At 35.2% G+C, this 13,425-nt stretch overlaps 1 protein-coding gene across 1 annotated transcript in view; it reads left to right on the top strand.

Moving 5' to 3' along the window:
• The window catches only part of EYS (eyes shut homolog), a 916,770-nt gene that overhangs the window by 117,890 nt on the left and 785,455 nt on the right, over positions 1 to 13,425 (top strand). Inside the window, exon 9 of the mRNA XM_054819879.1 lies at positions 3,525 to 3,691. Within this exon, the coding sequence (XP_054675854.1) occupies positions 3,525 to 3,691 (167 nt within the window). The remainder of the gene's footprint in view (positions 1 to 3,524; positions 3,692 to 13,425) is intronic.

The raw sequence follows: 13,425 nt of genomic DNA, 5'->3' as shown, positions 1-13,425 counted from the left end.
ATCTCACCAGCAAGCTAGTGAACCAGTGCACCTGCTCCAGCTTGATGTAAAGCAGATAAGATAACTATACTCAATTATTCTAGCAGTAGTTTCCTGGACACATGTCCAAGGGAAATAGTAAGTAGTATTCTGAAAGGACCTGACTTGCACCCAGTTCCACTCAGCATTTTCTTTCTGAATGGTGGAATAGATGACACATGATAAAATTTAATCTGATACCACCTTGGAGAAACGATCTGGCAAAGTAGGATGGAATTTACTGTGTACATTTGCAAAGGACAACAGACATCTGTGAACTTCAGGATTGTTATGTGACATTAATCTCAAAAATAAGAAATTCAATGACTCTTCAATTATTAGTGCCAGTAGGCATTGCAGGTAGTGTTTTAGATGCTGAGCAATATAGCCATCTGTAGAAATATATTTTCCATATATTTTTCTACAGAAACTGCTCTAGCAATACTTACTACATTTACAGATTGGAAAAATAATGCTTAATTATCAGGAGCCAGAGTAGCAAAATTTAATAAAAGGAAACATAGTGGAACTGAGTCTGCATAAATTAGGAGACGAATAAAGGCATCAGGTTCTGTTTATAGGCAATCTAAGGATTTTAAGCATTTGCTCCACACGGAATAATTCTATAGCATCTACAATGTAGGTAAAAGTTAAATCTACAAGCAGTTAAATTAAGCAGAGTGCTTCTTTCATATTAATCATACTTTTCCATTTTTTTATTTTCATAACTTCTGGACTTTTTGGCAAATATTTCCTGAAATTCTGATTTTTTTGTTTTGAGGAGGGATTTTTTTTGTTGTTGTTTGTTATTTGTTTTAAGAAAAGAAGAAAAAAAATCTGCTTCCTTAATATACCAGTAGTCTAGGAAAGAACATAGGGCAGATTAACTAAAATTACACTTCTGGAAAATTTTGAATATCCAGGTACAATTGATTTTGCAGTAATAAAGCCTGAAGACTGTCGTAAAACGATAACTCTGGGGAAAAAATACGTGTGTGTGTGTGTGTGAATATACGTGTGTGTGTGTATATATATATATATTACAGTTCAACTGTATATATCTTCTCAAACTGCAGAGAATTCCAGGAAAAGTAAGATGGAAGAAGTGTTAGGAAATAATGATTGCGCTAACTGAGATCCTTCTAGCTCAGTGTCTTATCTTGAGCAACAGACAACAGATGATATGTAGAGAAGAGAAAAAGGGAAAAAGTAAAAAAAACTTATTGATGATTGGATGCTGCTCTTTCCAAAAGTCCATTTGTCTATTTATTTTCATTTAAAAGTATTTCTTGTTTAAAAAAAGTAACAAAATTTTTTGCAGTAAATTTAAAAAAACACAATGCAAGTTTGAAGTTTTGAAAACAACAATGTAGAAGTATTTAGTTTGACTTTAGTAATAGATTAATAAATGTATTTAAGGTTTAATGTCTTATAAACCGTTTAATCACTCTAATTCAGAGTTTTCAATATTTAAACTGATAGGGAATTAATTTTACAGCAGAAATAAAAATCTATCTGATACAGAAAACTACTAACTAAATTTGCTGCTAAAAATGTCTTCCATAGCTTTAATTTTAATTTAAAGCTGCTTTAGATTGCACTAACATCTTAAAGGGTAACATCTTTCTTCATAGTATAAAGTATCAAAGCAACATAAGAATATAATTAATTTAAAATTATGGCAGTATTGAAATAAAAATTTTGTATTGATTATCTAAGATTTTTCTGGATTATTTTCTTGACTGCAAGCTTGTTTGACCTATTTGAGCTTTTGCCTCAGGACAAAATCCTGGAGAAGTGTTTGAATAAAAAGGACATGTAAAAAATAAAAAAATATAATATTTCCAAAATTATACACACAGGAGTTTTCTTTGCATTTATATTGAGCAGTGATTTTCTTCAAGAAGTTGTCTTATTGAAAAAGGATCCCAAGTTAAGCCTAAAATTCAGTAGCGAGAGCATAGAAAAATCTCTTAATTTTAAGGTCAATTTAAAACTTAATCAAAGACAAAGGAATATTAGAGGATTTCTGCCAAGAACTGTTATTATTACAAATCTTAATGATATTATAAAGAGATTCAGACTCAATCAAACTGAAGTACTAGTGCATTAGCTCATCTTCTAGACACCATTTTCTTTAGAAACCAATTGATTAGAAGGAGGGGTCTTAATTGCTTTGAAATGAAAATGTAGTTTTCCGGTTTTACACTGGCAAAATTTTCATGGAAATTAAATGGGACCCTAAAAGTAAAATGAAGAAAGGAGCATTCATTCTGACCTAGAACTTTCTGTAATTCTGAAATACTGTTTCAGTAAGTAATATTAGCAAATAAAAGCTAAGAGAAAAAATGCTGTTCCAGTATAGTTTTATTATATCTTCAGGTGGAAAAGAAAGAAGGTTCTGGTATTCCTAGATCATAGATGTTATATATATATATTATATATATATAATTATATATATTATATATATATATAATTTCAAGGATAGGTTGTGAATAAGAATTATAAGGAAATTTAAAGAATTATATGGAAATTTAAAAAAGAATCAGTATTTTTTCCTGATAGCTGCAAATTCAATTAAATTATATGTAGATTTTAAGCACAGAAACAGTTGTTCTACTCTTTCAATGGAAAAATAACAGGCTAGTTGTCATGGTTTTGCGCCAGCTGGCAACTAAGCACCACCCAGCCACTCACTCACTGCCCCCTGGCAGGATGGGAGAGAGAATTGGAAGAGTGAAAGTGAGAAAACTCATGGGTTGAGATAGAGACAGTTTAATAGGTAAAGCAAAAGCTACACACAAGGAAAGCAAAACAAGGAATTCATTCACCACTTCCCATGGGCAGGCAGGTGTTCAGCCATCTCCAGGAAAGCAGGGCTCCATCATGTGTAATGGTTACTTGGGAAGACAAACGCCATCACCCTGAACGTCCTTCCTCTTCCTTGTTCCTCCCCCAGCTTTATACTGTTGAGCATGACGTCATACGGTATGGAATATCCCTTTGGTCAGTTGAGGTCAGCTGTCCCGGCTGTGTCCCCTTCCAACTTCTTGTGCACCCCCAGCCTCCTCGCTGGTGGGGTGGTGTGAGAAGCAGCAAAGGCCTTGGCTCTGTGTAAGCACTACTCAGCAATAATGAAAACATCCCTGTGTTATCAACACAGTTTTCAGCACAAATCCAAAACACAGCCCCATACTAACTACTATGGAAAAAATTAACTTTATCCCAGCCAAAACCAGCACACTAGTTAACTATCATCCCTCCTAAAACAAGCACTCCTAAATTGAATCCTAAATGCCTCTTTTCAACTAAACAATTAATTGATATATTGACTTAATGACATACAATATTTTAGGTTGTTGGAGATCTGTCTTTTTTCATATTACAACATAAAAACTTTAAATAACCATATTTATTACCAGCAGCTTATTAAATTTAACTCTTTGCAGAAAAAAACCAACACATAGAGAAAAGCCTCTTTATGTATTTGAACTTCTCATGTTCAGGTATGTGCAAATGGAGGTAGCTGCTTCTACAATGAAGAAAACCAGAGATCTCACTGTGTCTGTGCTCTTGGATGGACAGGACAAACATGCCTGGAGAATATTAATGACTGTGAGGTAAACCAGTGCCAACATGGAGCCACATGTGAAGATGGAATTAATAAATACAGGTACTAACATGATGCTTTCCATATAAGCCTTAATAAAGAAGTTTATGCCATATATAGATATTTTTCCTTTAACCAGGAATTACAAAGGGAGTTTCTATTACAGTGATATTTTTTTCAGATCATAAAATACCATGGATACTAACTTTTGATAAGCATGTGCATTCAATAAGACTGTGTAATCTGAAGTATTGTGCAGGAAGACGTCACAAATATTCCTCTTTGACGAACAAAGAAGTTAAACTATGCAAAATCTTAGACAAACAAATCATCTAGAGGTGGGCCTGTGCAAAACGCATGAAGTTCAACAAGGCCAAGTGCAAGGTCCTGCACGTGGGTTGGCACAATCCAGAGCACAACTATAGACTGGGCAGGGAATGGATTGAAAGCAGCCCTGAGAAGGACTTGAGGGTATTGACTGATGAGAAGCTCAACATGAGCTGGCAGTGTGCGCTTGCAGCCCAGAAAGCCAACCGTGTCCTGGGCTGCATCAAAAGAGGTGTGACCAGCAGGTCGAGGGAGGTGATCCTGCCCCTCTACTCCGCTCTTGTGGGACCCCACCTGGAGTGCTGCGTCCAGCTCTGGGGGCCCCAGTACAGGAGAGACATGGAGCTGTTGGAGCAAGTCCAGAGGAGGGCCACGAAGCTGATCAGAGGGCTGGAGCACCTTTCCTGTGAGGACAGGCTGAGAGAGTTGGGGTTGTTCAGCCTGGAGAAAAGAAGGCTCTGGGGAGATCTAATTGCGGCCTTCCGGTACCTGAAGGGGCCTACAGGAAAGCTGGTGAGGGACTGTTTATCAGGGAGGGTAGTGACAGGACAAGGGGTAATGGGTTTAAGCTGAAGGAGGGTCGATTTAGATGAGATGTCAGAAAGGAATTCTTTACTGTTAGAGTGGTGAGGCACTGGAACAGGTTGCCCAGAGAGGTTGTGGAGGCCCCATCCCTGGAAGTGTTTAAGACCAGGCTGGATGAGGCTTTGGGCAACGTGGTCTAGTGGAGGGTGTCCCTGCCCATGGCAGGGGGGTTGGAACTAGATGATCTTTGAGGTCCCTTCCAACCCAAACCATTCTGTGATTCTATGAATTGCATTTTAGTAAATGGTAAATATTTTGAGCCTGGAGTATGACATGGAGTGACATTTGTTATTACAACTAGAAATATAATTTTATTATAATTTTCAAGTGAATAGTTGAAATGCTGTATTATTTGTGATTATTTGTGACTTTTTTTTTTAGGAATCGACAAAAGATGTCAAGTATGTGCTTTCCTTAGTAAGCTGTAACATGCTGTAGGTATTTGAAAATGAGACTCTATAAAAGTATGGGGAAAACATAAATGGAAAATAATTTCTTGAATAAGCAGAGTTCAGCTGTTCTTGAATTTTTTTTTCTCTACAAAATAAACAGAATAACTGAAATCTCTCTATAATGTCTGTGAATGTGTTTTGAAAGGCTTTAATTTTATGCTGTGTCCTGTACTTAGAAGCACTGTAATTAATATGTTTTAGTGTTTTTATTTAGAAAAGTTAAAATTAAGACAAAATTAAAATAGAAGTAATTAAAAATTTCTTCCACTGAACCATTGTTTTTATAGGAATTTCTGTAAAAATAAATGAAATCCACAAATAAGTACATAAATACAGATAAGTATATGATTCTCAAATACTAGAGTTAAAAAGGAATTTTTGCCACAGAGTCCTCACAAAGTATACATCCTTTCTTTTTACCAGCTTGCAATCAACTCTCATACCAAATTACTGGACCATATTTTGACATTTTATTCAACTGATATATTTGTGGTTTTCCTGTCTGTATCAGGAAAAGAATTCTGACAGAAGAACAAAGCCATGTTTACCTTACAAAATCCACTAGCATTTACCAAGAAATGAGTAGGTCTGAAAACTTCTGGTAAAACAAGGACTTTTGAATTTATCTCGCTAATCCAGACTCGGACTACTGAAAGAAAACACTTCATTGTTACTTTTTCAGTCTTTGAAAGAGAAATTGATAGCTCAGTCTGTCTGTTTAAGGGATAAGAAAACATACCATTAAGATCCTGATCCTAGAGGTGTTAGTGGACAGTTTTATTATCAGAGAATCTGACCCCACAAAAACATAATTGGTTATTTTGTGAAGATAATGTGTAGAGTGTTTACGGTGTAATACCTGCTCTGTCAACAGAGGATTGTCGTTTCTCAATGACAATGAAGCATTTTTTTTGAGAACTGAACTATTCCTTCCTTAAAAAGAATGGCATTTCCAAAGAGCTATTTATTGTCAACAAGTGAAACTACTATCATTTCCCCTTTCCAACAGACCATTAAAACCAAAAGAATGGGAGAGGAAATGAACGTAACTACTGTAGTCACCCAACTTTTTTGACAGACTCTTGCAATTTGAATATGATTTCTATCCTAAAATGAGTATAATTTTTGATAAGGCAGTTATCAAGAGCTGTATTTGATGCAAAGGAGTTTCAGGAAGACATAAGAAAACTGTCAGCAGAATATATGGAGAATTAGATGTGTAAGTGCCATTAACAACCTTACTGAGATCCATTTTTAAAGCTATTATAGTAATTCAAAACATCACTTACCTGTATCTTTTCCACTTATTAAGTAAGCCAAAATGTTATGTATTAGGGGTTTTTTTATTTATGGAAAAGTAGTGTAAAACTCTAGACTTTTTTCCTAGTGAAAAAAATCTTAGCTTCTAAAATAATTATTAAACTTTCATCATAATGTATTGTTCCAGTCGTGGATTATAGCAATGCTATGACCAGGAAAAAAGGGAAAGTACTTAGCTTAGCTTCAACAACATTCCCCTCTGTTAAGCTCTCATGTTCCACAAACTGTCAGGTTTTTCCAGATTGGACATAAGCACTCAGTTGTATCTATTTTTTCTAATTTTCTATCTCCTTGCCATGGCATATTCTGTTTCTCCTCCCATTTTGAAATTACTGTTCCAGACAGTAGTGTCACACAGGTGTATATATAATATATATGCAGAGAATTTCCTTTGAGTTCAGGATGCAGAATTGCTCTGGGTGAAAGAGGGGAACTTTAAAACTATGATATAGTATAATGCTTAGTAAGGCTACATAATGAGAGCAACATAATCACAATAATAACTCTTTGGAGGTTTACTCCTTTGGTTTAGAGAGCCTTCTCTTCCACCTAAAGTGGCTTCAATCACATTAACACAAAGCCTTTTATTAATTCAAATGAATTATTGCACTTCCAGCTGAGTTTGTACTGTTTGAGATATCATAACGTAAGTTAATCAACATGAATTTAAAGTGATAACTTCTCAAAAGAATTACTGCTCCTGACACCAGGTTGATGGTGTAGCTGTCAATATGATGAATCTGGCAGATACCATGCAATAGACCAATTGCATCCACATGCCAAAAGAATCTCTTGACCCACATATACCTGAGAGAGAAAACAGAGTAGATTCATTACCTCAGTAAATAGACAGTGTTGCTACATAAAAAAGTATTTGAATTTTCCTTTCAAAAGAACCTGTATTGTTTCATTATGTTCTCTGCAGGAGAGAGAGAACTGATTTAACATGGCTCAATGAGAAGCATTTAATGAGTAATTAAAGTGAAAGAACTCTTCAAGGAGTTGATCCTCCTGTTTTGAAATCCACGGGATGAGGTTATTACTCTGTTTTCTTCACCCTTGCAAATTTATTCCTTGCCAATGTTACATTTTGGACAACCAAGATCCTAAGTGAAATAAGTTCTAATAGATATTTTAACATAGTCTACTTACCGAAGGGGAGCAACAGAGGGAAAAGGCAGAATTTAAAATTCAATGTAGTTTCCATTACCTGTCCTGTTTCTCCTATTTCTTCAGTCCAGTCTATTCAGATGAAGTTCCACACTTATCATAGCCCCAGGAAAGCCCAGCAAGAAGGACTGAGAACCATTAGATTAAGACATTTCAAGAAGCTGCATTGTAGAATTTACCACTGTTTAAAAAGGTCATGATAAAGTCATATGTTTTAAAAAAGGTATTTTACTCTATAGATATAGCTCTGAGGTCAGCATTTCATGAGTTTTTATGCAGGAAAACATCCCATTAAGAAGTCAGATTTGGTGTACAGTAAAGCTTGAATTGCCAACTCATTTTTCAGTATTCAGTATATAAATTTCAGGATATATAATTTAATCTCAAATTAGTCTCACTAGGAAAAAGTAAAGCCTTACCTAGTGAAACATTGTTTAATGAAATGCTTTAGAATATGAAACACTTCTTTGCGTGATGCCAGTAGGATTATGAAAAGTAAACATAATTTAGATAATTTTTAAATATCACAAAATTTAAAGCTTCTATTACTTTATTCATTCTTGACTTTTTCAATTTTCTGCCAGCTGGATAAATTAAGCTCTTTGATTAGATTATATTTTTTATATCTAATTTTCTATTTTCAATTTTATTCATCCTATACTATACATGCAATTTGACTGCAGGACCTAGTTGGCAGTGGTATATAAAGTTAGGACTATGATACACACAGTTTTCTGTAGCAATAATAGGCTTCTTCCACTAGAGAAAGAGGAAAAATACTTTTCCTTGCTTTGCTACAACTCCAGAAGGTAGGTGAATATAAGTCACAATTTCTTAGGGAATATCTCTGTAATAAGTTATACAAGAGCTTTTCTGCAGAGAATACAGATGCTTACAAAAAGCCAAAGTGAAACTAAATAACCTTTTAGTCCATTTATGAATGTGTGTGCAGTTCATATTTCAACTAGACAACAAAATAATTAATACTGAGCAAATGTAGTTATCTGCTTGGACTACTATAGTAAAAAACACACAAACAAACAAAAAACCCCCAACATTTATTAAAAAACATGGTAGATAGATACTGAGAAGTCTTTGCTAATGCCAAGCTTCAGAGCTCCTACGTGCCTCCTGTCTCAAGACAGAAAATAGCTGGGTCATCTCCTAGCACAGATCAGCATAACCACATCTTCACTCTGGTCTTTGGCTTTTTTCAGCTATTTTAAAGATTCATCTGTTGTACAGAGTTATTTACTCAATGACACAAGTCATACGACATCTCTTTAGTGCAGGCAGTCTATGGTGACATTATGACAGCTGCCCTGCCTGAACTAACTGCTACCAACTTGCTTACCTGCACACCTGCTGTTTTAGACCTTCGGTGATAAAAAGTTATATCCTACTGCATACTGGTAGGAACACATTGCAGATATCCCATAATCATCTGCATTTGAGTAACACGTTCCTTCTTAGACTAAATTCCACGCCTGACTTATCTGCATCACCGTTTCACATTTATTTAACAGGCATATCAAATTATTGTGCAATGTTAACTAGATTTAAGCAGTGGAGTAGCAATGTACAGTCATCTGCATGATATGTGTGGGAGCAAAGCAATCCACAATAGGGTAACTGTGGATTGTGTTTGGCATCACCACTAAAATCCATGTTTGTAGCAAAAGCATTGAGGTACTGCTTTTGCCTCCTAGGATCTGTTACACTCGAAATCTTGCTATGGACAAAAGACAACGTATGTGAGGCCAAGAAATTGTTGTTGTTCCCATTAATGTTAATACAAAACGTCTTCATATTTACCTTTTCTTTGCTGTCATGCTCATCCTTTCAATGTTCCCCCAGTTTGTAAGGCTGATATTCTAGTCTTCCTTAAGAAAGTAGCTGGGGAGTGTCATTAGAGCTCCTGGTCTTTGCTGGGAGGTTTCACCCCTCCCCAGCAGGGCCACCCCCGAGCTGGAGCTGGAGCTGGAGCTGGAGCTGGAGCTGGAGCAGGGCAGGCAGCAGTCACTGGCCCCAGTGCAGGGGTTAAACCAGCGACACCCAGCTCAGGCCAGGGCTGAGCCCCTGCACTGCCGGGGCAGCGCACAGCCGGGGCATCTCCCTGCTGAGGGCAAAAAACATGTTTCCTGAGCTAGAGATTCGCTCACAAATAGATATTGTGGTATCATGTATATCTGTATACAAATTTTTTTTTAATTTGTCATAGAGAAGAATTTCAGCTTTGTGACAAGTGAAAATTGCAAATCAATCCATGATTCAAAGCTCTTGATATCACGTTCAGTATTTCAGTGCAGCTGAAGTATTAATGCAAGGTCATATTCATTAAAATCTAATGTGGTGATAGTATTTTTCCTACTACAAGTGTAAAAGCCTTAATTACTTAGAGATCATTGGTCTTGATATTATTTCTAAGACAGACAGGAAAAGATATTTGAAGTTCAGCTATGTCAGTGTTATACCAGGCACAATATTTAACGAAACTGTGTTCAAGACTCATTTCATAGATTGACTTAGAGATGAAATTATAACATCTATTAAACATCTTGGATCATTTAGAATCTTATGAAAATGTTAAAGCTACAAATAAATGCAGTCAGATACTGATATCCAAAGCCCACAGAACTCCACTTACACTATTACACATTAAGAAATATTCACAGTACAATCCGTATCTGCTTTGTACATAGTACTGTTGAATATATAATGCATTAATCTAAGTGGCAACTATTATATATTAATGCTGTTAAATTAAAAAAAAAATACACAAAATTTAAAGACCTGTCTAGTTTAGACTTCTACTGCATAAAACTGGTGTGGTTTTATTGAAAAATAGACGACATGTAAAGTACAGATTTTAAATAAAGACTACTACTAACTTATTCATTTAAATATATTTTAGCCTTCCTTTGTAGATTTTCTATATATGATGTTATACACTAAAGTTATATGTAGATATGCCATTAGAATTTGATCTAGATTATTATAAATTATGTTTATATGGAAATTATTGAACTTCTAGATCCTATCACCTCTAAACTTCAGTATGGGTTATAAAAAATAAATGAATGATTCTTAGATGTTTTAATCCTCAACAAACAGTAAGAAATTAACTTGTTATTAGGAGGACTAGAATACTCTAGAATACTCTAGAATACTGTTTGTGTTAATGTTTGTGTTTGGCAAACACTAACAGAACAAAACCTCTTTCTGCACCATTGTTTTGTAGTTTTACATTGTTTGGGGCCACTGCCACAGATTTGGGCTTGACTAGCTGCATAAATCAGTCTACTTTGTTTCACATGACATGAAGATCCAGTTTTGAAGTTATTTTCCAGTCACGTTTACACTGAAGAAAAAAAACCACAACGGCTTCTGTATATTCATGAAAGCAGTAATCTATACTTAATAGCTAAACCAAGCAAACTTCACATTTAGGTGACAAGAGAAAACATCATGATTTTATTTTTCCTGAGCAATAATATGAAATGAAGAGTCAAAAAAAAAAAAAAAAAAAAGAGAGTTTAATTTATCTGCTGCAGGAGATGAACCATATTACATCGAAAGACATCCAGTTATAATTTCACCAGGAAAACCAAAGGACGTTCCATTCTTAGCTGGTTTAGATGTCTTCAGACACTGAAGCACTGAAAAATACGATACTCATAACATCATTGCTTGTAGTATGGAATCAGAAGATTGAAACTGAAACTAGAAGATTCTCCATTACATCTGTTTCTGTGTAGTTCTGTAGTCTCTGCATATAATCTACACAACTAGTAATAATAAGGAAATTATTAAAAATTCCTCCTCTTTATTCTCTCTTCCTTGTTAAGGAGAGTTTTAAGTTAAATATTCTATTCAATAAGAGTCACGTTTTCAAAGAATGATTGAATAGTTGAATTTTCACAATGCACACACTAATCATTACTTTAAAAAAATATTTTTTGACTACATAATAGTTAACCAAGGAAACAAAGTGATTAACTGCACCAGAAAAATTAGTATGACTAAATGTTTGTTGTTTCCGTACTGAAGTTTTACTGTTGGTGGATTCAGAAACTGTGCAGCTAAAGGTAACTAAAAGTGCATGTGCTTTGCATGTTTATGCATAATGAAATTTTATGTAAATCGACATTTACATTTAGCTATAAAGCAACAGTATGAGATTATTTGTGTGAACTTCATTCCTTTAAAAAGTGAGAAACTGAATCAGCTGGAGGTCTCAATAGGAGGGGAAGATTTCTCCTTGGCTAAGGAGTGACTGAGGCTGGAAGAGAGAATACGGTAGCTATATCTACTTGAGTAGGTACCGCAGTGCAGTAGCGATGGATCTGTAAAGCAAAAATGGTGCTGCTAAAGAACTCACAACCACACTATACAAGATATGGAGGGCTTACTTCAAGCAAGCTCTATTTTGGTCCATGAACTAAAAGCCCATTAGCAGTTGGTGTGCATTAGGTGTACTCCAAGGAGCATATCTACTGATTTAGTTTCAAGTGAAATAAATCAATTTTACATGCTCTGACACTGCTCTGCAATGTGACTCAAAACACTGCAGTTTGGAACAGCCGGGAAATTAATCATAAAACTTTTCTCCTCATCTGATCTAAAATGGTTCTACAGATGCACCTTGAAACACAAGGGAGCACAAAGGCAGGCCTCGGGTATTATGAAAAATTTTCCTAGGGATCAGGAAGATGCAAAGTTGACAAAAGTCTGACTGCAAAGCCTGGACCTTCCTGCAAGGAGCCAGTGAAAAGGAAAGCAGTTTATACCTGTTTATATACATATAAAAAATAATAATTGTGGCTCAATCGCTTGGTAATTTTGCTGTTCAAAGAATTAAACATTTTATTTTCTAATAGTACCTCACTTTTCCATAGATTAAAACCTTTTAATTATATGAAAATTACTAAACCATCTATAAACTCAGTCCACTGTAGTGTTCCAGATGACGAACAACAATATCTCCTTATAAAGATATCGTTTTTTCTGTAGGCTTTTTTTAGTCATGAAATGAAAGGGAAAATATCACCTAATTTTCTATGTGCTCTGAAGCAACTCTTGAACTCTCAGAGCTGCACTAATGTCCAGAGATTACCTTGGGAGGAATAAAAAAAATAATAATGAAAAAAGATTTAATTGGATTAAACACTAGAAGCTATTCATTTTATACATAACCCTGTTCCCTCTTCCTTTTTCTTCAGAAGTATTTCATTAGTATTATGATAGATGGAGCTAGTATAGAGATAGTATTCTGCCCTTCTCAATCTCTAGTTTGTGTATAGACAAAGTTCTTTGCTCTTTGAAATTCTCTCTTGCTAGGAAGAACTGAAGGTAAAATTAGAGCCTACCTGGACAGAGAACAAAGTATGGCACTGATGGATGTGGTTATAACTTCCTTAGTCCAAAAGTTATATTGCAAAAAAACTTTTGTGAAATGACATTCGAATAGCTACCATCATGCTACCTTTTATAGGGTATACAGAATCTTATATTGGGTCTTTCTGTACACAGAATCTTACAGGGGGTCTTTTTCCTACTAATTTACAATTGTCCTGTTGGAAATTTGATAGGAATATGAAAATATCTAAGTGGAAATTTCCACAAGTCTAACATAAAAATGTGGGAATAATAAGCAAGGACTGAAGCAAACAGCCACATGAACATTCACTTCTGTTAAAAATAAAGAAAAAAAAATCCTTTCTGCCAGATGGATCGGTAGGGAAAATTCCTATAATCAAGGCTTCCTTAACATGTTGGTTCTTTCCAGCTTCTAGATAACCTCTCTATGGATCAAGAATATATAAGATAGTAAGACTATCTCCTCCCATGTGAGGAGACCTCTGGATATGATAAGGAGAGGATCAATCAAAGAAAATATTGCTAAGTATAAGGGATTTTCTGATTTTATGAGATGTGGATCAG

This window comes from Grus americana, chromosome 3 (assembly GCF_028858705.1).
Source record: "Grus americana isolate bGruAme1 chromosome 3, bGruAme1.mat, whole genome shotgun sequence".
NCBI classification, from domain to species: domain Eukaryota; kingdom Metazoa; phylum Chordata; class Aves; order Gruiformes; family Gruidae; genus Grus; species Grus americana.
Note: the sequence above shows the minus strand (reverse complement) of the source record. Positions and strands in the feature narration are given on the sequence as shown.